The following is a 26,147-nucleotide window of genomic DNA, read 5'->3' as shown; positions in this document are numbered from 1 at the left end:
TAAAAAATGGGCAAAATACTTGAATAGGCAGGTTATAAAAGAGAATATCCAAATGGCCAGTGGACATATGGGAACATGCTCAGGTTCAGTAGACTTAAAGGAAATGCAAGTTAAAGTCTCAATGCATTACCACCTCATACCAACCAGAATGGCTAAAAGAAACCGACCAGAAAACCTGACTATACTAAGTTTTGTAAGTATTGGCAAGAATGTAGAGCAACTAGAACGTTCGTGTACTGCTGGTGGGAGTCTAAATTGGAAACCACTTTGAAAAACAGAACTTATTAAAGATGAACCTCTACATTGTCTGTAACTCAGTAGTTCAAGTTCTGGGTATATCCCCAACAGAAATACATACATATGTTCACTGAAAGATACATGCAAAAACATTGGTAGCAATACTGTTTATAATGGCTCCACACCGGAAACAACTCTAATTTCCACCTACAGTAAAAAGGATAAATAAACTATAACATGTTCATATAATAGACTTACTAGGGCAATGAGAAGGAAAGAATTCCTGTTTCACCTAAAACATGATGAATCTTACAAACATAATGAGTTAAAGAAGCTGGACAAAAAAGAGAACATAGTATATTATTCCATTTTCACGAATTTAGAAAAAAGGCAAAATGAGCATATGGTTCTAGAAGTCATACTAGTGGTCACCAATTTGGGAGGCAGGAGACTTTTGGGGGTGCTGGTAGTGGTCTGTTTCTTGTTCAAGATACTGTTTATACAGGTATTTTCACATTGAAAATTCATTGAGCTGTGTACTTATTTATGCATTTTTAGTATGAACATTGTAAAAACATTTTTACTAAAAAATTTTAAAAAGCAAGGTAGATTTTAAGATTCTAACTTTGAATTGATAAAAGATTCATATTATTAAAAATTCAAAAAATATAGAAGGGAAGTAGTTAAAAAGTCTCCTTCCCATCCCTGTGCCCCAGCCATACAGTTCCCTCCCTCATAGGCAGCCAATGGTATTAGTATTTTTGTGTATCCTTCCAGAGTTAGTTTTTGATATGCAAACAAATAAATATGTAAGTAATTAAACACACACATCTATTCTCCCCTACCCACCCTTTGTATATGTATGGCAATATTCTGAAAACATTATTCTACAGTCTGCTTTTATCATTTAATTTATCTTAAAAACCTTTCTGTATCAGTACATAAGGAAGTTCCTTATGTCTTCTTACAGCTGCATAATGTACTATTGAATGGATGTGCCATGTTTTATTTAACAAGTTCCCCTCCTGATGGGCATTTAGGTTAAATTATTTCTGGTTGAGAAGCTTTCTTGATCCTGTTCTATGTCGTGTTACATATCTGTTTTCCCAGGGCTCATACTTTTTACAGCAGTTTGCACAGGTTGATATGTAGTGAAGCAATACTTTATATGAAAGAGAAGGGTAGAAATAAAATAATTTGTCTGCCTCTAAGTTTTTAAAAGGAAGGCTGTCTAAATAATTGGACTGCAGAATTTCAAAGCTAGGAGGGCTGGAAGAGAAGTAATTCTGCACTTTCTTGTGATTAATTTCTTTAAGATTCCGATGAAAGTTAAGATTCTCTCCTTAGAAAAAGTGTGCACCCATGTAAAATTTTGCATATAAGTTTTGGGGTTGACACACCCCTTGAAATTCCTTTATGGATTCTAGATTAAGAATCTGTTGGGAGGGCTTCCCTAGTGGCACAGAGGTTAAGAATCCGCCTGCCAATGCAGGGGACACGGGTTCAAGCCCTGGTCCGGGAAGATCCCACATACCACGGAGCAACTAAGCCCAAGCGCCATATCTACTGAGCCTGCACTCTAGAGCCTGTGAGCGGCAACTACTGAGCCCGCCTGCGCGCATAGAGCCGGTGCTAGGCAACATGAGAAGCCACTGCAATGAGAAGGAGCCCGGGCACCGCAACAAAGAGTAGCCCCCCATCACCGGAGCTAGAGAAAGCCCGTGCGCAGCAACAAAGACCCAATGCAGCCAAAAATAAATGAGTAAATAAATAAATTTATTTTAAAAAAAAAAAGAATCTGTTGGGAATTCCCTGGTGGTCCAGTGGTTAGGACTGTGTGCTCTCACTGCCAAGGGCCCAGGTTCACTCCCTGGTCAGGGAACTAAGATCCCACAAGCTGAAGCAGCTGCATAGCACAGGGAGATCAGCTCGGTGCTTTATGACTACCTAGAGGGGTGGGATAGGGAGGGTGGGTGGGAGAGAGACGCAAGAGGGAAGAGATATGGGAACATATGTATATGTATAACTGATTCACTTTGTTATAAAGCAGAAACTAACACACACACACACAAAAAAAGGATTCTTTATTTCCTGTAAAAAAAAAAAAAAGATCCCACAAGCTGTGCGGCATGGCCCCCCCAAAAAAAATCCTCAAGAATCTGTTATCTAGCATAACCCCATTAATATAAAAATTGGGAAACTGAGGGCCAGATTTGGAAGGTGAGTCTCAAAACTAGTTAATGGCAGAAGACAGTCACATGTATTTATGTTAAATAATGCCAGCAATATTCCCTCTCCTTTCATTGACTGATGCTACAGCCCAGTGTCAAGGGAGGCTGCCCATTCCTTCCGAGGAAAAGTTCAATTTATAGGTAGGGTAACCTGAGAGAAAAATGGTAAACAAGTTTAACTGAAAGATTGATTTTTTTAATGTATATATATATCAAGATGGTATGGTTAGAATTTCTTGTACAATACTTTGATTTAGTTTCTTTCTCTTTTGTTTCCTGTTTAGCCCAGGAAGAAGAGGGGAAAAGTGGAAGTGAGATCCATTAATTTGGGGACAGATTATGAATATGGGGTTTTAAACATTCACCTGACTGCATATGATATGGCCCTGGCAGAGAGTTATGCCCAGTATGTTCACAACCTCTGCAACCATCTCTCCATTAAAGTCGAGGAAAGGTATGAAAGATGCCTTTGCATGGGATGTTCTTGGTGTGGGTAGTATGCTCTTGGTGTGGGTAGTATGCTCTGCTTTGTTATTGTTAAATGAAGTTTTGAGATATAATTTACATGTAGTAAAATTCACTCTTTTTACATATATAGTTTGCCACCATCAAAATATAGAACAAGTCCATTAAGTTCTTAAAACAAAAAGTTCCTGGGTGCCCAAGGTGTAGTCAATTTCCTCTCTCTTTCCTCTCAAGTCCCTGGCAACCACTGATTGATTTTCTGTCCCTATTGTTTTAAGGTCTCCAGCATATCATATAAATGGAATCATACAGTATGTAGCTGTTTGTTTCTGGCCTCTTTCACTTAGCATAATGGGTTTAAGATTCATCTGGGGTTTTGCAAGTATTCTGTTGCTGAATAGTATTGCATTAAATGGTGAACCTTAATTGGTTTATGCATTCACCAGTTGATATACATTTGGATTGTTTCTAGTTTATTGGTAATTATGAATAAAGCTGCCATAAGCTTTCTCATACCAGTTTTGTAGGGGCATGTGTCTTCCTTCCTCTTCAATAACTACCTAAGCCTGGGATTGTTGGGTTTTATGGTGAATGTGTGTTTAACTTTATAAGAAACTGTCAAACTTTTTCCAGAGTGGCTGTCCTATTTTGTATTCCCACCATCAGTATATGAGAGTTTCAATAACTCCTTACCCTGGTCAGCACTTGGTTTGTCACATTTTTTTAAAGTTATTCTAGGAGATATATGGTGGTATTTCATAGTGGCTTTATTTTCTTCTTCTTCTTCTTTTTTTTTTTTTTGGCTGCACTGCGCGGATTGTGGGATCTTAGTTACCTGACCAGGGATCAAACCACTGCCACGGCAGTGAAAGCGCCGAGTCCTAACCACTGGACCGCCAGGGAATTCCCCATACCACACTATCTTGATTACAGTAGCTTGATTACTGAAAAAGCAACTTTGTTCTTTATTCAAAATTATTTTGGCTATTTTAGGTCCCTGGCTTTTTCATTAAAATTTTAGAATTAGCTTGTTGATTTCTACAGAAAAGAGCCTGATGGAATTTTGGTGGGGTGTGTTGAATCTGAGGATCAATTTGAGGAGAATTGACATCTATTTTGAGTCCTCTGATCCATTAACATGGTATATCTCCCCATTTATATAGATATTCTTCGCCTCCTCTGCTTTTTATATACTCTTTGGGTTTGCTGGAAAACTGTAGGGGAGGAGAACTAACATTTACTGACTATCCATGCCAGGTCAGGCACTTTACATATCTTATCTCAATGTTTGGGTAAGTGTGGGATGCCCTGTGGTTTGCCTTAAATAACATTAAATCACATGGTGAGAAATTTCTTCCCTTTTTAATTCTTTTTAAACCTAATTATGTGAAGGAGAAATTCTTAGTGTTGTGCTGGTATGTCCTTAACACCGCTGAAGTACTTCCTAATCTTTATAAGAAAGAGGGGACCTCAGGCTCAGAGTCTTTGGCAAACACCACCATCTAGCTAGAATTTTATAACATTGTTTTGTTTTCACTGTATTTATTTTTAGCTTAACTTCTTTTTTTTTTTTTTTTTTTTTTTGCGGTATTCGGGCCTCTCACTGTTGTGGCCTCTCCCGTTGCGGAGCGCAGGCTCAGCGGCCATGGCTCACGGGCCCAGCTGCTCCGCGGCATGTGGGATCTTCCCAGACCGGGCACGAACCCGTGTCCCCTGCCTCAGCAGGCGGACTCTCAACCACTGCGCCACCAGGGAAGCCCTTAACTTCTTTATATGTCAACTGATACTCCTTTTTCTATTTACTATAGTGATATAAAGTCAGGCTTATTGAGGTATAACTTACGTTAGTAAAATTCACCCTTTTAGTGAACAGTTTCTGTGAGTTTTGACAAATGCATGCAGTAGAATAAATACCATCATAATCAGGATATAGAACATCTTCATCATCCCAAGAAGTCCCCTCCTCCCTTTGTAGTCAATCCCTTGTCCCACCCCCAGTCCCTGCAACTATTGATTTATTTTATGTCCTTGTAGTTTTGCCTTTTTCCAAAATGTCATATAAATGGAATCATACAGTATTTTTCCATTTGAGTCTGGCTTCTTTCACTTAGGATAATGTATTTGAGATTCATCCATGTTGTTGCCTGTGTAAAGTAGTTTGTTCCTTTTTGTTGCTGAGTAGGATTTCATTGAGTGGATGTACCACAGTTTGTTTATTCATTTGAAGGACATTTGTGTTGTTTCCAGTTTCGGGCAGTTACAAATAGAGCTACTATAAACATGTACAGGTGTTTGTGAGAACAGAAGTTTTCATTTCTCTAGGAGTGTGATTGCTGGGTCAAATGGTAAGAGTGGTGTATTTTTATTTTTATTTAGTTTTAAAATATATTTATTTATTGGCCACGTTGGGTCTTTGTCGCTGCATGCGGGCTTTCTCTAGTTGCAGTGAGCGGGGACTACTCTTTGTTGTGGTGAGTGGGCTTCTCCTTGTGGTGGCTTCTCTTGCTGCGGAACATGGGCTGTAGGTGTGCGGGCTTCAGTAGTTGTGGTGTGCAAGTTCAGTAGTTGTGGTGCTCAGGCTCAGTTGCTCTGCAGCATTTGGGATCTTCCCGGACCAGGGCTTGAACCCATGTCCCCTGCATTGACAGATTCCTAACCACTGCACCACCAGGGAAGTCCTGTACTTTTAAATTTGTAAGAAACTGCCAAGCTGCTTTCCACAGTGGCCATACCGCTTTTCACTCTAACCAGCAACATGAGTTCCAGTTGTTCCACATCTCAAGTTTCTTTTTAAAATTAATTTTTAAGTGAGTTGATTTAAAGAAAAATATTTAATAAATAATAGTTTGGGTGGTTGGTTTGCCACTGTATCAAGGTAATACGTGGCATCATATGTGGATATGGCAAAAATTATACTTTCTTACTCACTAGATATTAGTATATTCCAGTTTTATAGATGAGTAAACCAAGGCTCTGAAAGGCCAAAATTCACAGAACCAGTAAGTTGCCTGGATTTAACCCAGTTCTCCCTGACTCCAGTATTTTTAATTATATAGTATTTTAAGTCTTTAAGCCAAATTTGAACTTTTAAACCTTTATTACTTAGAGTATAACTGTGCTAAATGTGCTTCTTAGAAGATTGGATAATCAGCTGTGACTTTAGCTCTCACAGCTGATAGTACTTCAATTGTTTTAGGCCTAAAGATGTACTTTATCTTTTTCTGATGCCCCAGAGAGTTGGTTGCTCTTTCAGCACTTGACATACCTCTGTCATGTCACTTAGTGCTCTGGGCTGTAATCATCTATTCATTTGCCAGCTCCCTTCCCCCCTGACTTGTGTTCTTCTTCATTTCTTCAGTACCTAGCATAAAGCCTGCCACATGGGGAACATTAAGCCATTCTTGAAAGAATGACAGGTTCTTGAATATGACTACACAATCCAGTTGTGTAGTATACATTTCCTAAAGTTTAATGAAAGTGCTTTTAAGTACTTAATTAAAGAACTGCTGGTTGAGCCTCTTCTTGTGGTAGGCATTGGACTAGACATTCTGACTGGAGGATACAAAGGTAAATGCCCGATTTCAAGGAGAGTGTGTGTATATGTGTGTGTGCACACATACACACACCAAAAAAATAATTATAACATAATGTGGAAGTGATAAGTGAAAGATAAAGTTTAATATCAGTTCAAGAAGGCAGAGTAGCATAATAATTTAGAGCAATGCTTCTCAAAGTACCACTCTGCGAAGATATTAGGAGCTTATGCCAAAATGTACATTAACACTTTGCTTCCTTCATCAAGAAACTCTTGCTATTGAAAACAAAATGTTGATTGAATTAAAGTGTGTTTACTGACTGGTTCATGCTTCTTATCTTGTCTTGAACTGATAACAAGCAGTTTGCTTACCAGCAGCTTGTCTTTGGATCACACTTTGAGTAACAAGTGGTTAAGAGTAAAAGCTCTGGAATCAAACTGTCTGCATTTAAATCCTAGTTCTACCAGTTATTAGCAATATGACCTTGAGAAATTCTGAACCTCAGTTTCTTTGTCTTCATAATGGGGATGGTAATTTTCCTATTTCTTTGAGTTCTGAAAATTAAATAAGAAAATATATAATAGCACTTAACAGGACATTGTAAACACTCTATAAATAATATTATATATTAAAAATATATAATAGCACTTAACAGGACATTGTAAACACTCTATAAATAATATTATTATTAGTAATTAATGAGATGTTTTTCAGCTGGCAGGGATTAGGGGCAGCATCTCAGACGTGGTGGTGGCAAAGAGGCATTAAATGCCATTTACAGAATGTTATCATACCTACAGTGGATCAGCTCCTTGGAATAGTGTTTTAAATTTTCAGAAGGACTTTTTAAAATATTTTGTTTTTAATACCCTACTGTGAAAAGCCCTGGCTGCATTTGAGTAAAGGCAGGCAGGCAGTAACATTTGTTGAGCACCTACTATCATAACAGCCAACCACTCTGCTAAATACTTTTTTTGTATATTACTTTACTTAATTCAGACAAGCACCTTGCCATAGTGTATCAAAGCATTGATTCTGCAGCCAGACTGCTTAGGTTTTGCTCTTGTTCTGCTACATTCTTACTGTGTGACATTGGGCAGTTTCCTTAACCTCTTTGTGTCTTGGTTTCCTCATTTGTAAAATGAGGTTAATAAAAGTACCTATCTAATAAAGCTATTGTGAAAATAAAGGGAGTTAATATATTTAAAATGCTTACAACTAAGTCCAGAAACTTTGGCTGCTATTATTATTGTTGTTATTATTATTAATAATATAATAAAAGCTTGCCTATAGTCGTAAATGGCAAGGTCTGGATTTGAACTCACTTCTTTTCCTCCAAATTCGTAATTCCCTCTAACTGATTCTCCACACTGCTTTTAGTGTAATCTTTCTAGAATGGAAATATGATCATGTCACTCTCATGCTTAAATTCCTTCCATGGCCTCCCATTCCTTTAGGATCAAAATAAAAGTTTCTCACATACCTTGCTAGGTGCCCCATGGCCTGGGCTTGCCTCTCTCACCTTAACTCACACTTCTCTCTCCCTCTCCTTCTATCTCCAGTTACACTGACTTTGTTTTTTGTCCTTTCCCACCTCAGGACCTTTGCATATGCTCTCTGAAGCCTAGAATACTCTTTCCCCTTCAGCTAATCAGCCCCTATTTTTTTCTTAGGCTTTATTTTAAATGTCACTTCTTCAGAGAACCTCATTAAGTTAGGTCTGTATGTTATATATTTAGGAGAAGTAAAGGGTATATTCTTCCCTGGTGGTGCAGTGGTTAAGAATCCGCCTGCCAATGCAGGCAACATGGGTTCAAGCCCTGATCCTGGAAGATCCCACATGCCGCAGAGCAACTGAGCCCATGCGCCACAACTACTGAGCCTGCGCTCTAGAGCCCTTGAGCCACAACTATTTAGCCTGCGTGCCACAGCTACTCAAGCCCGTGCACCTAGAGCCTGTGCTCTGCAACAAGAGAAGCCACCGCAATGAGAAGCCCGTGCACCACAACGAAGAGTAGCCCCTGCTCGCTGCAACTAGAGAAAGCCCGCACGCAGCAATGAAGACCCAACACAGCCAAAAATAAATAAATTTATTTTTTTTAAAAAAGGGTATATAACTTCCCTTTCAAAATGCTCATTCCTTACTCTCATAATTACTTGACTATTATTAGACTCTAAGATATGTAAGGCAGGGATGGTTTCTGTCTTCATCAGCAGTCACGCTAAGACCTTGCCCAGTACCTGACACATAGTAGGCACTGAATGAATATTTGTTGACTTGGATTGAGTTCCAGTAGGCATGAACATGAATTCTAGGATAACAAAATGAATAATGTGCTGCTTTTTGCCTCTTTCCTGGTTCTTTGCTCCAAATAGTGGAGCATAAAGAGATGTTCATTTTTAGCAATTCACTTCTCTGCACTGATTGAGGTTTTCAGACCATCATATCAGGCATTCTTACTGCCCAGCTTTTCAGAGATAAAATGATTTTCTTTTCTTCTGATTTTCATTTTATCTTGATCCATTTTTCCTTTAGTAGTTGGGGGTAGGGCTCTGACCTTGAGATGGAATTGAGCAGGGGAGCTGTGTGCTAGCTTTTGTTCTATAAATGGTCTGCCTTGCTGCAGCTGCAGCTCACCCAGAAGATGAGAGGAAGGGGCCTCTCCTGTGGGTCCTTTAATTTGCCTACATCCCTTGCTGAGCAGGTGTCTGGAGAGATGGAAATCTTACTCATCTGGGAGCAGTTTCCAAGCCTGAAGCTGACCCAGCTCCTGTTCTCTGTGGAGAGTAAAAGCATCATTCATCATCATTCTCAGTAAGGCCGCTCTTTCCTTTTTTTTTTTTTAGTCTACTTACATTTTTTAAAATGGAGGTATAACTTATATATAGTAGAGTCCACAGATTCTAAGTTCCCTACCATCCCAGCAGGGTCCCTTGGGTCCTATCCCAGCAGTACTCTTAAAAGCTAGCACTATTTTGTCATGTTAGGTTGACTTTTGAAATTCAACTACTTCATTTCTTCCCTTCTGTTTTTTTTTTTTTTAAATATTTATTTATTTATTTATTTAGGCTGTGCTGGGTCTTAGTTGCGGCATGTGGGATCTTCATTGCGGCCTGTGGGATCTTTTTTTAGTTGCAGCGTGTGGACTTCTTAGTTGCAGCATGCGAACTCTTAGTTGCAGTACACGTGCAGGATCTAGTTCCCTGACCAGGGATCAAACCCGGGCCCCCTGCATTGGGAGCGTGGAGTCTTACCCACTGGACCACCAGGGAAGTCCCTTCCCTTCTGTTTTTACTATCTGATCATCCAAGTAATGTTTATTGCAGAAAATTTGGGAAGTACAGAAAAGAGTAGATACTAAAGAAAAAGATACCTATACTCTTACTACTCAAAGGCCTATTATACTTTGAAATGACTAGAGTTCTCAGTATTTTTTTTATCGAACTATGTCTGGTTTTTCTGTTGGTTCTCTTCGAGGGTCTCATGCCTCCTTGCTTTTGTAGAATGCCGTTTTTTGGAATGGCAAACATCTATGCTCATTCTTTACATCTTGATAAAGCCCTACCTCACCTATGAAGCCTTCCCCAAGCTCTCCCCCTTCTCTCCCTCTTGCCCCTGTAACGTTTGGTACATACCTATATTGCCTTTGTCTTCCTGTGGTGCGGATGTTTGTGTACATACCTGTCTCTCCAAAATACTCTTAGCAAGCTCCTTGAAAGCATAGACTGCATAGTGCCCACCAGACTGCCTAGGACAGACAGGATCTCAGTAAATGTTTGTTGAAAGAGTGAATGAATGAATAAACAAATCAATGGAATCTTGTAAGTGTTGAGGAATAAAATGCTTGTTTAGTGGCAAGAATGAACAATTCTCACTTTATTCAGTCTTATCTGTGGAATGTCAAAAAGGAAAAAGAGCATTTTAGAGTACTGTTTACTTTTCTGAAAGCTTTTACATAATTACTTTATTTGATTTTCCATAACAAGTCTAAGAATGCATCCCAATTTTTTTTTTGTTTTGGCTGCACCACGTAGCATTTGGGATCTTAGCTCCCTGACCAGGGATCGAACCCATGCTCCCTGCAGTGGAAGCGTGGAGTTTTAACCACCGGACCGCCAGGGAAGTCTCCAATTTTTTTTGTTGTTGTTTGTTTGTTTGTTTGTTTTTTACGGTACGCGGGCCTCTCACTGTTGTGGCCTCTCCTGTTGCGGAGCACAGGCTCCGGACGCGCAGGCTCAGCGGCCATGGCTCACGGGCCCAGCCGCTCCGCGGCATGTGGGATCTTCCCAGACTGGGGCACGAACCCGTGTCCCCTGCATCGGCAGGCGGACTCTCAACCACTGCGCCACCAGGGAAGCCCCCCAATTTTTTTATATAAGGAAGTTATTACCAAAGGTAAATTTGAAGAGATCAGAGATTGTGCTATAAAATGGAAGGGGATGTTATTTAGGGAGGCTATCTGGAAGTTTGCAACACCTAGCATTTACTCACTGTTTATAAGGGCAAGGGAATTGGCATTTGTAGGCACAGTATACCTGGCAAATTACTTATGTAATCTTATTTAATTATTGCTACAACCCTATGAACTAGGTAGTATTATCTTCATTTAATAGCTGAAGAAACTAAGACTCAGAGAGCTGAATTAGTTTGTCCAAGGTCAAATAGGTAGTAAGTGGCAAAGCCAACATTTAAATCCAGTACTGACTCTCATGTTTCTAATCCATTTTCCGTTACGCGCCAAACTTCTTTTCGTAGCAGTCCATCTGTAGAGGGCCATATTCCTTACTCTTAATTGATGAAGCTTTGTGTGGCATGAAAATTCAGCAATCCTACTGTTATTATTCCATTTCTCTTCAGTTTAAGGAATTTTTGATAAGATGAACACAACACTAATACCATATTTCTGTGTAGCCATCAGTCCTATCTCATCACCATATCTGATTCTCACAATAGTCTATTGATATAAGCCTAGATTGTAATCCCCTTTATACATGGAGAAACTGAGGCCCAGAGTGGGAAGGGACTTGCCTAACTAAATATCGCTAATAAGTGACAGGACCAAGACTTGACCCCAAGTCCAGTACTCTTTATTGTGGCATGTAGATCTGCTGAAGCCGACTGTAGTGAGCAGAGACGCTACAACAATGGTTCTCAACTTGGGGACGTTTAACAATGGTGATAATTTTGATTGTTATCACTTCGGGTGTACTACTGGCACTTTCTCGGTGTAGAGGTTAGGGATGCATACTCCAGCCCCCACAACAAGAATTATCTGTTCTAAAGGGTCAGTAGTGCTGATGTTGAGAAATCCTGCTCTGGAACTGGAGCAGGGGACTTCGCCGGCGGTCCAGTGGTTAAGACTCCGCGCTTCCATCGCAGGCGGCACAGGTTTGATCCCTGGTTGGGAACTAAGATCCCACATGCCGCACGACACGGCCAAAAAATTTAAAAATAAAATAAAATAAAATAAAAATAGAACTGGAGCAGGATTGGGTTTTGTGCCTCATTTCTTCAGAAGAGGTGAAATACCCAAGGTTAGCCTCCAAAGTGTACCTAGTGATGAGCTTGATTCTTTTAGAACTGGCTATTCTTTAGTAGCAGTAAATACTTAGTAATCACCAGGTTTTATTCAGAGTGTTATATTAGGCATGACTGGGGATGCAGAAAAGTATTAGACATGGTCTGTCCCCTCACGGAGTTTAGAGATTTCTGGAGGAGGCATAAGAGGATCTGGTTACTTTGCTCCTGGATGAAGATAAACAGCCCTAGATTGCAGGAGCTACTGCATGCAGTAGTGGCTGTACTCAGGGACTACCTTGACTGAAGTGGTGCTGCTGGCTTAAGAGAACCCTCCCAATAGCTGACTCTTCCTTCCCACAGTTATGCGATGCCCACCAAAACCGTGGAGGTGTTGCAGTTGCAGGACCAAAGCAGGAAAATGCTCCTGGACTCAGTTCTTACCACCCATGAGCGAGTGGTTCAGGTAGGTACTCTGGGAGAAATTTGAAATGTATTTGCCTCTCCTGGTTCTTTTCTCTATCCTGATCTCTTGGTTGAGCTTCAAACCTGCTATCCAGTTGTCTACTGGGTTTCTCCGTTAAAATGGTCCACAGGTGCCCTCACTCAGTGTATACAAAACTAATTGTAGAGGGACTGATGTTTTTTTCCTGTAATCCTCCTCACCTTTGAGCTTAATGCTTGACCCTTCTTTGCCCTTGGGTATCCATTCATTCTCCAAATTCAGTGGCTTCTACCCCTAAAAATCTTTCAGATCCATTCACTTTGCTGTACTATCATATCAATGTGATCGTGTCATTGTCCTGCCTAGAACACCTCAGTGGCTTCCCTTTCGCTCTGTACCCATTAGCAGTCACTCCTCTTTCCCCATCCCCCCAGGTCCTGGCAACCACTAATCTGCTTTCCACTTCTATGGTTTTATCTCTTCTAGGCATTTCTTCAAGTGGAATTATATAAAATATGGCCTTTTATATCTAGCTTATTTCACTTAGCATAATGTTTTCAAGGTTCATCCATGTTGTAGCATGTATCAGTATTTCATTCCTTTTTACTGCCAAGTAATATTCCAACAAATGGACATCACCCCTTTTTGATCCACTCAAGAAACATATCAGGAAGGTAACCAGAGGTATGTTAAGGTAGTAAAACCCTAAATTTGTGTTAAAATTTTTAATAATTAAAGTACTTACAATCTTGGTTCTTTAAATATTATCAGGAATAAATTATTTGAGCTACATTTTATGACAGCTCTAACTTGCCACTGAGGCTCACAGGATAAAGTTTGAACTCTTTGATTAGCACCTAAGTGCCTTCATGTTACTCCTCCTGCTTTTCTTCTTCACACCCCCTTTCATTCCAGCCACACATGTCACTAGTTTCAATTCCCTAGTACTGTAATTTTCCTCCACATTTTACTGAATACTGCTTCCTCTGCCTTAAAAAAAACTCCACACTACTGCTGAATTCTCCCAATTTAGTCCTGTATTTCAAGACTCTAACCAGATGTTACCTCTTTTGGAAGCTTTTTCTGACCCTCCTGATTGTTAGATAGGTGTTTCTCTTGTGGGTTCCCACAGCCCACTGCATGCCCTTCTACCACACATCTGATTTAACTCTGGATTCTCAGCACAGGGTCTGACAACAACAGGTCCCAGTCTATGTGGGTAAACCTGAGTTGATTCAGAAAGTCATCCTGGACTTGACCTCTTGATCCAGTTATGACATTCATTGCCTACAAGAGCAGATATTGGCCATGACCATCTTAGTAACCAGACAACTTGGCAGATCAGCAAGAGAAATCCTGGAAAGTCTGGGCTCCAAAAACAGCTCTGGATGTTAATCCTTCACCCAAAGGCCCTCTAGCTCTGCTGGAGCTGACATTTGAGCCCTTGCCATGTCTGCCCAATCACCTAGGTTTCAGTGCCTCTCTTAGAGCATCTTCTTTCCTTTTGCAGATCAGCGGTTTGAGTGCTACATTTGCAGAGATTTTCTTGGAAATAATCCAAAGCAATCTTCCTGAAGGAGTCAAACTGTCAGTGAAGGAGGTATGTGCTAATATGAGAAGAGGCCTGCTGGTGGGCTCAAAATATGGAATAGAAAATCTGAACTGGCTGGCTTTAGAAACAAAGACATATGAATAATTTAGCCCAGATAAAAATAATAAGGAAAGGTGTGCAGGCTGCTTTACCGTGATCATTTTTCTGGCTTTCGCAGTGCATCAGGGATGATGCTTTATAGACCATGGAAGTTGAACTCCATCACAGCATCCTGACATTAGGCGTGAGCCCATTACACCCACAAATTCCCTCCCTTGAGGCAGTTGTATAGCAGAAAGAACATGATTTACGATCACATATAGTGTAATTAAACAGAACACAAATAGGGAAATGTACTTAAGGCAGGGAGAAAGTCCAATTCAACTTTGAATCCTTGATACCTAATATAAGTCTGGTACATAGTAGCTACTCAGTAAAAGTTAGTTGAATCTAAATCATTTTCTGCAGAGCTGGCTGATGGATCCTTTTCTGATGCTGGGCATATTTGAGTAACTCTGTAGTAATTCCCTCTTATCTTCTTTTTCTTCTCCTCAGCACACTGAAGAAGACTTCAAAGGAAGGTTCAAAGCTCGGCCAGAACTGGAAGAACTGCTAGCCAAGTTGAACTAGCTCACTGTAGACCCTTTCATGCCAGCACTGGTGATACTGAGTGGCAATGGAAAGAGCTTCCTGGGTGGCCAAAGTTAAGAAGGAGACCCTGACCCTCAATATCATAAGTACCCATCTCCACAGCCAGGAGTGCCTCCTCTCCTCTGTGAAGGAGTGCTTGCCGATTGTCACCACTTTCCTTTGAGCCAACCCTAGGTATCTTCCATCTAATAAAAATCTGCTAATGATGGATGTGTGTGTATGTGAGAAGTCAGTCCATCCTGTCGAGTATATTTAACTAAGGGATTCAATTTCTCTTTGCCTGGTGCTTTAGCACATAAGCATGTCCCCCTTCAGTATTTCTCCAATTAGAGTGAACTCATCCTTTAAATCAACCTGGCATGGAGTCCCTTTAGTGAAGCAGACAATCATAAGTAAACTCTCTGTGGATAGGAGACATAGGGAGGGAGATTTTGTATATGAAAAAACCCTCCAGATAGGATCAGGGTCTGTCCATAAGTGAAAAAAAAGTACTTTGTGGGGTAGTGAGTGACCTGTCATAAGTATGCAGGTAGATCTTACATAACTGCAAATTAGGGTTGCCTGGAAGGAGTTTAAGCAAAGAATTAAAGGTTGATCTTGGTCACGTGTCAGAAAACTACTACTTGTGAGCCAAATCCCAACAACTGCCTATTTGCATTTTTTTTTTTTTTTTTTGCGGTACGCGGGCCTCTCACTTTTGTGGCCTCTCCCGTTGTGGAGCACAGGATCCGGATGCGCAGGCTCAGCGGCCATGGCTCACGGGCCTAGCCGCTTCGCGGCATGTGGGATCTTCCCAGACTGGGGCACAAACCCGTGTCCCCTGCATCAGCAGGCGGACTCTCAACCACTGCGCCACCAGGGAAGCCCGCCTATTTGCTTTTTAAAAATAATTTATTGAGGCGAAATTCACATGTCACAAAACGAACCATTTTAAAGTGAATAATTCAGTGGTATTTAATGCATTTGCAGTGTTGTGCAACCTCTATCCAGTTCCAAAACCCCATTGCCTGTTTTTGTAAATAAAGGCTTATTGGAATAGAGCCCTGCTTATTCATTTACACACTGTCTGTGGCTGCTTTTATGCTACAATGGCAGAGTTGAGTAGCTGTGACAGAGACTGTTATGCAAAAACATTTTTACATGGTCCCTTATAAAAATAGTTTGTCAAACCCTGATCCAAGTCATTGGTTCTCAAACTTAAGCATACATTAGAATCACCTGCAAGGCTTTTTTAAAAATTTATTTATTTATTTATTTATGGCTGTGTTGGGTCTTCGTTGCTGCGCGGGCTTTCTCTAGTTGTGCTGAGTGGGGACTACTCTTCATTGTGGTGTGCAGGCTTCTCATTGCGGTGGCTTCTCTTGTTGCGGAGCATGGGCTGTAGGTGCACGGGTTTCACTAGCTGTGGCACGTGGGCTTCAGTAGTTACGGCTTGCAGGCTTTAGAGTGCAGGCTCAGTAGTTGTGGCACACGGGCTCAGTTGCTCCGTGGCATGTGGGATCTTCCCAGACCAGGGCTGGAACCCGTGTCCCCTGCATTGGCAGGCGGATTCTTTTTTTTTTTTTTTTTTGCGGTATGCGGGCCTCTCACTGTTGTGGCCTCTCCAGTTGCGGAGCACAGGTTCCAGACGCACAGGCTCAGCGGTCATGGCGCATGGCCCCGGCCGCTCCGCGGCATGTGGGATCTTCCCAGACCGGGGCACGAACCCGTGTCCCTTGCATCGGCAGGTGGACTCTCAACCACTGCGCCACCAGGGAAACCCCAGGCGGATTCTTAACCGCTGTGCCACCAGGGAAGCCCCTGCACGGCTTTTTAAAACACAACTTACTAGGCTCCATCCCCAGATTTTCTGACTTAGGAGATCTTGAGCAAGGGTGATGCTGCTGCTGGTCCAGAGTTACCTCTTTCAGAACCACTAGTCTAAGTTGACCTCTAATGTTTTTCCTATTCTGAGCATTAGTGCATTCATACTTTTGTACAGAATAGCTATAATTTATTGAGCTAGACCCTATGCTAGGTACTACATTAGCTCTAATCCTCACACCAGTTTTTTAGGGTGTATATATGAGTGTGCGTGGTATCTGAGTGTGAGTGTATCACACTCAAATTTATTGAGCCCTAATTTGCTATGTACTTTATACAGATTATCCTTGAGATTGATGGTATTATCTCAGTCTTACAGGTGGAGAAACTGAGGTTTGGAGAGATGAAGCGACTTCCTAGGGTCACACAGTTATTAAGTGGCAGACCCTGTCCCCCCCTACTTTTCTGGGATACCCCTGCATAGAGGTCTGTGGGACCTTAGAGCATTCTTAGCATTGTGTGTACTTTTCTGAAACTCATCAGTTTCAGTCCTGAAGTTATTTTGTTTTTTTTCGAGTTGGTTTCCAAAGGCAACAAGAGGAAACTCAGATTTCCTCTCAAGGTGTAACACTAAGGGAGGGCTGTCAAGATAGCAGGTGCCTTCAATTAAAATGCTTTTCTGAATTCAAATTGAAAGCTCAGCAGGCCAGGACTTACAAGTGAACCCCACTGGGAGTGTGGGCAGAATTTGCCAGGTGAGGACTGATATTTTGGTTGCAGAATTGCTCATTGCTGAGTCTCCTTTAGGGAAGATGAAAGAGCAGCAGCTAATGGATGAGTGTAAAGTTGGAGGATGTGTAGTGACTTGAAGATAAAAAGGTGAATAAACGCATGTATACACACAGATACACGCTGCCTCCATATCATGTGGGCAATGGGCAATGTCATGTGGACCCCATTTAGGAGTCTGGAATACAGTGGTATTTTCCAGTTGCCCACCTTTCCTTGTTATTAATTTGTGAAAGCAAGATGTAAGGTTTCATAAATTGACAAGATATTAGAGCTAAGGGACCTTGGAACCCAGCCAGCCTAAAGCAAGTGCAGGTTAGGGGCCCAGGAAGGGCAGTGCTTTACTCAAGGTGACAGGGCACCTCGTTGGCAGAGCTGGGAGCAGGATTCAGATCTCTTGATTCCCAGTGCATCACTTTCCATTACATCACTGAGGGATGAGTCAGGCTTATCTCTTAAACTGGAGGCTGCTGGGTTCTGTCACCTTGGAGCTCTTGTGTCACTGACCTAGTTGATTTATCCTCTGACCAGAGCCAAAGGGCTTTTGGTGCTCATGATTAGTCTGACCTGAAACAAATGGAAATTGCTCATAATGCCTTATCCTGGTAAGAGGGACAGATATTCTGATTGCTAGAACCTCAGAGTTACAAAACAATTATAAGCTTCATTTGATTTTCCAGAGGGAAATGAACTTCCCTAGGATCACATGGCAGTGAAATCAAATGGAATGCAAATCTCTGGGCTCTAGGTTGAAAATACCGTCCCCTCCCTTCCTGAGACAACCTACAATATTATAAAGAAAAGAGGCAGACAAACCTGAGCTATTCCTAATTTCTGCATTTATTAGTTTTGAGGCCTCAGGTGAGTTATTTTAACATCATTAAGCCTCAGTTTTCTGATCTGTAAAGTGAGGATAATCCCTTGTAGGAGCTTGAGATGGAGATGATGTACACAATGGGCAAGCATGTGCTCAGTAAATGTTAGATTGCCTTCCCATCTAAACTTCACTATACGTTTTTTTTAAAAAAAGTTTGTTTATTTATTTAGGCTGCGTCGGGTCTTACTTGCAGCACACGGGATCTTCCTTGCAGCATGTGGGATCTTTGGTCGCGGTGTGCGGGCTTCTCTCTAGTTGTGGTGCGCAGGCTCCAGGGCATGCAGACTCTGGAGCACGCAGGCTTAGTTGCCCTGTGGCATGTGGGATCTTAGTTCCCCGACCAGGGATAGAACCCGCGTCCCCTGCATTGGAAGGTGGATTCTTAATCACTAGACCACCAGCGAAGTCCCTCACTATACTTTTGTAAAAGACTATTTTTTCATTGAGGTATAATTTATCTATAGTGAAACACACAGATCTTAAGTGTATATTTGATCAGTTTTGAAAATGCAGTCACCTATGAAACCTACACTTATATCAAGTTAAAGAACATTTCCATCTCCCCAGAAAGTTCCCCTACATTCTTTCATAGTCATTCTTCCCAGAAACAACCACTAATCTTATTCCTATTGCCATAGGTTAGTTTCACCTCTCTAGAACAACGTATAAATATCATAGAGTTATAACCTTTTGTGTCTGACTTCATTCACTTACCCTGATGTTTTACCCACATTGTTGCATGTAGCCATAGTTCATTCCTTCAGCATACTTTTAGTTTTGAACCCAGTTAGGGTTAAATTATGCCTAGTACCGCTGCAAAAACATGAGAGCTAGGCAAGAGAGAAGAAAAGGAAGGTCAATGGATTAGGAATCAGGGTAGCTGGGTTCTAGTTTTGGCTCTATCAATGCATAACCTTTGAAATAATCTGTTTTGATCTTCATTTTACAGATGACTTAACTGGCCCAGGAGGGAAAGAAACTTGTCCAAGGTCACTCACAGGGATAGCTCCAGGTCACTCGATTCCTGGTTGAGTACACATTACTGAGATTTTTAGAAATGGATTTTTATGTGGATCAGTAACTTTCAAGAAGGACCAAATGTCCAGGTTAAATGGGCAGTTTTCCTAGTGAAGGCCAGTGGATTTCTCAGCTTGTTAGTCCCTTTCTTCTGGCTGGGGATGCCTTGTTCCTCCACCATCGAGCCTAAAAATTGCCAGCTGTGGATTCTGAAAGAGTATTTTTTAGTTGGAGAGAAAGAAATGGAATCTGGATATTCTGGCCATTCAGACAATGTAGCAACACTCAGAGACCCCAGTCCCCACTGTTCTAGGATGTAAAGTATATTTAGGGAAGGAAAGCTCTCTGAGCATGCATTGGGTTATGTCTGGAACTAGACCTGCTGACAAGGCACTACAGACAGAAGCAGCCAATGTGTCTTGTGCTTGTTTAATCTGTACTTTAATCTTCGTGCCATTTTTGTCTTCAAATGTCTGATCTCCCTGGAGAATTTGAAATGATTCATTTAGTTCTTATACTCCCCCTGGAATAACTTTTATTCTCAGACATTTCAGATTTAGAGAACAGCTCCATGTTTAGACAGAATAGCCAGGCTCTGAAAGATGTCCGGGCTCTGAGGAATGACAACTCTTCAGAAGATAACTGCTAGAGAAGGGAAGAATCCCTCCTGCATCCTCTGCCTGTTTTAAGTCCCTGCTGGAGCAGAGCACGGAGCCCTAGCATTCCATACAGTGGAAAAGTATATAAGGTTTCAACTTGGACTTCCTCCAGTTCTCCTCAGATTTCTAAAGTCAGCAGCCCAGGATTTGGTCTGGCAACTTTACCCGAGGGAGGAAGAGTGGGAGGAGTATCTCATTACTCATCTAGTAAAACACTTTACAGTGCACCTTTGTACTGAGCACTGGCCATATCTCCAGCCAAGGAACTTGCAGAGAAGAGCCAAATCATGAGTCTGCCCTAGGCCTAGCCAACGGTGGCACCCAGCCAACAGATCTCTCCACTCATCCCTGGCACCAGGCCTCTCTGCAGAGGTAGATGTAGAGTGTATAGGGATAGGCATGGACCACCCTAAACTCCAGGTCCATGGCTGTGGGCTACAGAGCCGAGAGACTAAAAAAGCATACTAATCTAGAACACTGTGGGGAACTTGCACTGGTTAGTTTCCTTTTTTATAAAGCACTAAAAAAAAGTAAAATAATATGTATTTACACAGTAAGTATGGTTACTTACTGTGTGTTAAGCACCGTACTAGGCACTGGATGCTTGTGAGAGAGAACAGAGCTGAGAATAGCATAGGCTTTAGAACATACACTTGGAGTCTGATGCCCAATCTGTCCTTTATTTCCTCCTCTGTAAAGGAGAGTTAGTAGTGTTATGAGGATTAAATGAGATAATGTAACTCAGGACAATGACTAGCACACAATAATAATAATAGCTAACATTTAGTGAATGCTTACTATGTGCCAGATGCTATTTCTAAGCTCTTTACCAGTATTGACTCATTCTTTCGGCAACCCTGTGAGGAAGATCTACATTTATTAGCTTTGATGCCTTTGAGGAAGGTATTATAACTGCATTTTTACAGAAGAAAAAACAGATCCTGAGATGTTAAGTAGTTTGCCCAAAACCACATGGCTAATAAGTGGCATAGTGGAATTTGAAAGCAGCATATCATAGGGATTGAGAGCACAGACTCTGGAACCAGATAGCCTGAGTTAAATGCTTCATACATATTAGTTATAGTAGTTCAATAAATACAACTTTTATTACCAGGTATTTATATATTACCTCTCATTTAATTCTTTTAGTGTGCCTATTAAATAGGAATTATCCCCATTTATTGATACTTGAGGAAACAGGCTTGGGTGGCAATAGAGCCCTCTTTGCCCAAACATGTTCTGTGACCGTCCCAGTGTTAGCTTCCTGTCAACTGGAGTCCTTCCAATCCTGCTCCCTCCACTCAGCTGGTTTGAAAGCCATTCCTCCTGCTGAGGTCCTTCCACCCTTTCCCTTTGCTAGAATACCCTGCCCCCCATGACCTATTATTTCTATTTTAATTATACAAATTAATATATAGGTACATTTCTGTTGTAACATATTTGAATATATAAGAATACAGTCCTTACTGATGGAACTTCACACTATGACCACTTATTCACTATTATAAACAATGCTGCCATGAACATAATAGATGTTTAAGCGGATTCCTAGAAGAGGAATTGCTGTTTAAATATTTAAAACATTTGTAGATCTCACCAAATTGCCCTGAAAAGCTTTACTAATTTATGATCCCTTCAATAGTGTGAATGTGTCTTTTCTCTCCATCCCCACCAACACTGGTCATTATAAATACTTTTAATTTTTGTCAACAGGATCATCTAATAGTACTGTTGTTTTGTTTTGTTTTGCGGTACGCGGGCCTCTCACTGTTGTGGCCTCCCGTTGCAGAGCACAGGCTCCAGACGCACAGGCTCAGCGGCCATGGCTCACGGGCCCAGCTGCTCTGCAGCATGTGGGATCTTCCCGGACCGGGGCACGAACCCGTGTCCCCTGCATCGGCAGGCGGACTCTCAACCACTGCGCCACCAGGGAAGCCCTACTTTTGTTTTTAAGATCTGTATTTCTCTAAGTGATGTAGAATATATTTACATTTTCCTATGTTTTGGGGGCATATTTAACTTTGTTCACTTTTCAGTTGGGCTATTTGCTTTTTCTTACTGATTTCTAGTTTTTTTGTTTGTTTGTTTTGCCACACCATGCGGCATGCAGGATCTTAGTTCCCCGACCAGGGATCAAACCCGTGCCCCCTGCAATGGAAGCAGTGTCTTAACCACTGGACCACCAAAGAAATCCCTCTAGGGACTTTTTATTTGTTGCAGATGGTAATCCTTTCTGCTATATATGTTACAAATATGTAGTGTCTACTTCATCTTTAATGGTGTCAACTCAACTACCTCCCTTCTCTTTGAGATTCTTGCTGACAGCTGCAGTCCACACTGCTACCTCTGATGACCCACAGCATTGGGTACACATGGCCCAACAGAGATTCACTCATCCTTTTATATATATATATATACACACACACACACACACACAATCATCCCCTTCTGCCTGAAGGCTGAAATTGGATTTTATTGTTCTTTGAACTCACATTCCTCATATCTTCTCCCATTCTCTCCTTCCCGAATACCAACACAAAGGCTCAAAGTAGTTTTAAGGCCTACTATATTTCAGACTTGTGCTTCTAATATATATATATGCTTAAGAAATGTTACTGATGATGATGGGAACATATGCCCCTTTGCATTCCAGTTCTATAGCAGGGGTCACCCATCCAACTCCCTTCCCACTCCCAAATGTCAGACAGAAATAGACTGGGTAATGCAGTTCCATGGAAGAAAAATGAAAAGTGGTGGCAACTGTTGTGAACTGGAAAACACATCCACCTAAAAGAGAAATTGTTAATTCAGCTCCAGCAAATTGTTAAGTAAGAATATAAGCTCCATGTTGACAGCTTCTCCACTTTTCAAAAGCTGAAAATCTGTAATGTTAAATGTACTTTTGAAATGTCAAGCCAACATTGTGTGTTTTTTTGTTTGGGAACATGTTGAGGTCAGAATCTTTATCTGTTAATGCAACAGAGTCTGGCATATGAGAGGCACTCAGTATTTGTTTTCCCATTTGCCTTCTTCCTTCCATTAGACTGACTGAAACATCCAGAACAATTGATGAAAAAGAAAGTCATTTACATCATTTTCAGGAATTAATTAGTTGCTCTAGTGTTGTTTTGTTTCTCTCTTAAACCAGACTAAAGCAACATAAAGGCAGAGATCATATTTTCATCATATCAATTTCCTACACAGTGCCTGGCATATGAGAAGGTCTCAGAAAAACCTGATATTTTTGAACCAATGCCTGAATAAATGAAGAACTGACTAGGTAACCAATTTACCTTTAGATTGTAAATTTACTTTAAAATTAAATGTCCATGTAATCAGCGTAGTACTTGGTGCACTGACCCAAGATGTAGCGTAGGAGAGCATCCCTTAACCCATTTCTTTGTTTTACATGGCAAATACTGGTCAATATTTAATATCGGTGACATAAGATGGGTGAGGATGTGTGGGATCTCAACATGACAATATGACTGCTCTTTATGGCAGTCATGTCCAAACCCATGGCTGCCTGGCTCTCAACCCCAGGCCCAAATACTATCCCCAAGTCTTACACTTCTCGGCCCACACTTCCACTGTGGAAGGATTTCTTTCTCCCATGATCTCTCTGGGTGCTAGTTTCTGCAGGGCCATCCTCTGGGGACAGGTGGTGTGGGGTCTCAGCGGTGGGCACTGCTTTGCTCTTTCTTCCTCTGCAGCTCCTCCCGTCGCCTTGCCTGCTGTTCACTCATGCAGTCCCTAAAGGCCTGCACCTGTGGCTGGCACTGTCGCCAGTCCTGGTGCTGGGCCATGCACTCCTGCACTGCATAGTGGGAAGCAGCACAGCCAGAGCGGGAGATCAGCTGGTCCAGTGGGTCCTCTTCTTCATCTTCTTTCTTCACCTGTCGGGACCAGATATGGCCTTGAGCTGACATCTTTAGGAGTCTCTAGAACATCAACGGAGGCAAGGTTAGAGTAGGGACATGATTATATATGACACTGTTCCTCTGTTATAAATAACATTGACCACTGCACTGTTATAGCCTATTGAAGCAAATGTCTCCCCTTGAAGGTTGTAAGCTATTTGAGGACAGATACTGGGCCTGATTCACCTTGGTACCCCTAGCACTAGGCCTGGCAGAGAACAGGCCTGCAAAATGGTCTGAACTGAACAGAATGAGATAAAGTATATGAGAATGCTTAGCACAGCACTAATAAGCTCGAATGGATTCTACAAATGGAATCTGAATTAAGTGAAATGTTTCCTTTCTGGAGAAGCTATGTTCTTTTCTCCAATTAGCCTTATTCTATGGCTGGAGAAGAACAAAGTTTACCACTTGGGAGAGTATCCAGATACGTGTAGAGTTTGACATATGAGAGAATGAAGAGAGTTGTGTGGCTGTAACATAGAGCATACAGGGTCCAGGGCAAGAAATGAGTCTGTGAGGTGTGAGAGTATTTAACATGAGGTGTATCTGCCCATACTGCCTTCCTACAATCATCTGCTTCAGTAAACCCAGCACAAGGTTTGAAGATAAATGACCTCAGCCTTTGTACAAATTTTACCATGACAGACTGTAAATGCGCTAAGACTACTTAATGCTTTTCCTGGGTCTCTGATTCATTCAACAAATGATCACTGAGTACCTATCATGTACCAAGCACTATGCTAGATTTGAAGATACAGGAGTGACCTAGACAGACACATTTTCTGCCTTCACAGAGTTTACAATTTAGATAAGTAAATAGGCTGTTTACTTGTGTACAGTGTGTACAGACAGCTAAGATTGGGAACACAGTGGAGGAATACCTAATCCAGACAAGGGCAGGAACAGGCAGGGAAGGCTTCTTGGAGAAAGTGATTTCTAAACTGAGGCTTAAAGGATGAAAAGGAGTAAGCCAGAGATGTAAAGAATATTCCTGATCAATGGAACAGCAAGGTGGGGGTTTGAGACAGAATTTGGCATGAGAGGAACTGAAAGTTCTACATGACTGGAGAACGGAGTATGAGAACAGGAAAATTAATGAAATTGATGAGTTGAGAAAGTATCTGATCATAGGAAGGCCTCATATTAAGGCATCCAGAGGGTAATGGGGAAGTCACAAGAAGGATTTAAGAACTCTATAGACCTACACAAAACTCATTTGCTTTAGAGGCAGTATAACCTAAGGGAGGAGGGGGAAACTGGGCTTTGACAATAGCCTTGGATTGGAAACTTAGCTTTGTCACTGACTCACTGGGTGACTTTGAGCAAAGCACTTCATAATCTCTCTTGAAAAATAGAGATCAAATCTACCTCACAGGATTGTTGAAGACTAAATAAGATAATGCATAAGGAGCCTGGCACGTCCAAAGAGTTGGATAAGTAATAGCTCCTATGTTTTTCTCTTCCTAAATACACTGTGAGCTCTTTAAAGACAAGGGGAGGGACTTCCCTGGCGGTCCAGTGGTTAAGACTTTGCCTACCAATGCAGGGGGTGTGGGTTCGATCCCTGGTCCAGGAGCTAAGATCCCACATGCCTAGTGGCCAAAAAACTAAAACAGGAAACAGAAACAATACTGTAACAAATTCAATAAAGACTTTAAAAATGGTCCACATCAAAAAAAAAAATCTAATAAATAAATAAATAAAGACAAGGGCAAACCTCTTGGAACAGTGCGGTGGAAAGAACAGTGCCTTGGATCCTAAGCCAAGAAATCTGGGTTCAAGTACTTTACTCACTTTACTATGCACACACCTTAGCGTGCAATCTTTTTTAGTTTCCTTCTTAAGGTAATATTTAACTCTTAGAATTACTGTAAGGATTAATATCCTAATAAGTCACAAGTGAGTGCATGGGCTACAACAGGACTCAAGTAAATGCTGCCGTATTCTTTCCCCACTACAACCTAGCTTCAGTCTTCCCTAGAATAAAAAAAGGAAGACCCTCGCTCAGAGATCAAGACAGGATAAATGGTCGGTAGCTGGTTCGCGGAAACGGGCCGGGCAGAGGAGGGCACGGAAAGGACGGGAAAGCAGAGAAACCCAGGTGGCTAAGTCACCTATGGCTCCTCTGGCTCCTCTCCCACCTTCAGAAGAGGAGGCATGCGCGTGCGCGGCCGCTTGGCACACCCCCAGTTGTGCCAGCTAGGCTTCACGGCGCAAGATCGCGGCACACAGTGCTCACCGAACACGCGGACAAAAGGACCCGAACGCGCGCTCCTGCACAGCTGCGTCTGTTTTGCAGGCACTTGGAACTCTTCCGACACTCCTGTCAGGAACCAGCTTCCTGTAGGAAGCGCGGGCGCACAAAGGGGCGGGGAGGGGAAGAGGATCCACCGCGCATTTTCATT

At 41.6% G+C, this 26,147-nt stretch overlaps 2 protein-coding genes across 3 annotated transcripts in view; one reads left to right on the top strand and one right to left on the bottom strand.

Moving 5' to 3' along the window:
• Positions 1 to 14,897, top strand: part of MRPL48 (mitochondrial ribosomal protein L48) — a 49,353-nt gene extending 34,456 nt beyond the window's left edge. For both annotated transcript variants that reach the window (XM_029209652.1, XM_029209653.1), the window contains 4 exons: positions 2,753 to 2,922; positions 12,351 to 12,453; positions 13,943 to 14,032; positions 14,579 to 14,897. In XM_029209652.1, coding sequence (XP_029065485.1) covers positions 2,753 to 2,922; positions 12,351 to 12,453; positions 13,943 to 14,032; positions 14,579 to 14,653 — 438 coding nt within the window. In that variant the 3' untranslated portion in view covers positions 14,654 to 14,897. The remainder of the gene's footprint in view (positions 1 to 2,752; positions 2,923 to 12,350; positions 12,454 to 13,942; positions 14,033 to 14,578) is intronic.
• A 7,071-nt stretch (positions 14,898 to 21,968) lies between these two features.
• Positions 21,969 to 26,056, bottom strand: LOC114887109 (cytochrome c oxidase assembly factor 4 homolog, mitochondrial). The gene is made up of 2 exons (XM_029208504.1): positions 25,982 to 26,056; positions 21,969 to 23,758 (listed from the first exon to the last, which is right to left on the bottom strand). Exon 2 carries the CDS (start codon positions 23,746 to 23,748, stop codon positions 23,494 to 23,496), a length of 255 nt encoding a protein of 84 aa, XP_029064337.1. The 5' UTR covers positions 23,749 to 23,758; positions 25,982 to 26,056; the 3' UTR covers positions 21,969 to 23,493.
• Between the last annotated feature and the right edge of the window lie 91 nt (positions 26,057 to 26,147).

The sequence above is a fragment of the Monodon monoceros genome, unplaced genomic scaffold (assembly GCF_005190385.1).
Source record: "Monodon monoceros isolate NGI ecotype Baffin Bay Population unplaced genomic scaffold, NGI_Narwhal_1 Super_Scaffold_7, whole genome shotgun sequence".
Lineage (NCBI taxonomy): Eukaryota > Metazoa > Chordata > Mammalia > Artiodactyla > Monodontidae > Monodon > Monodon monoceros.
Note: the sequence above shows the minus strand (reverse complement) of the source record. Positions and strands in the feature narration are given on the sequence as shown.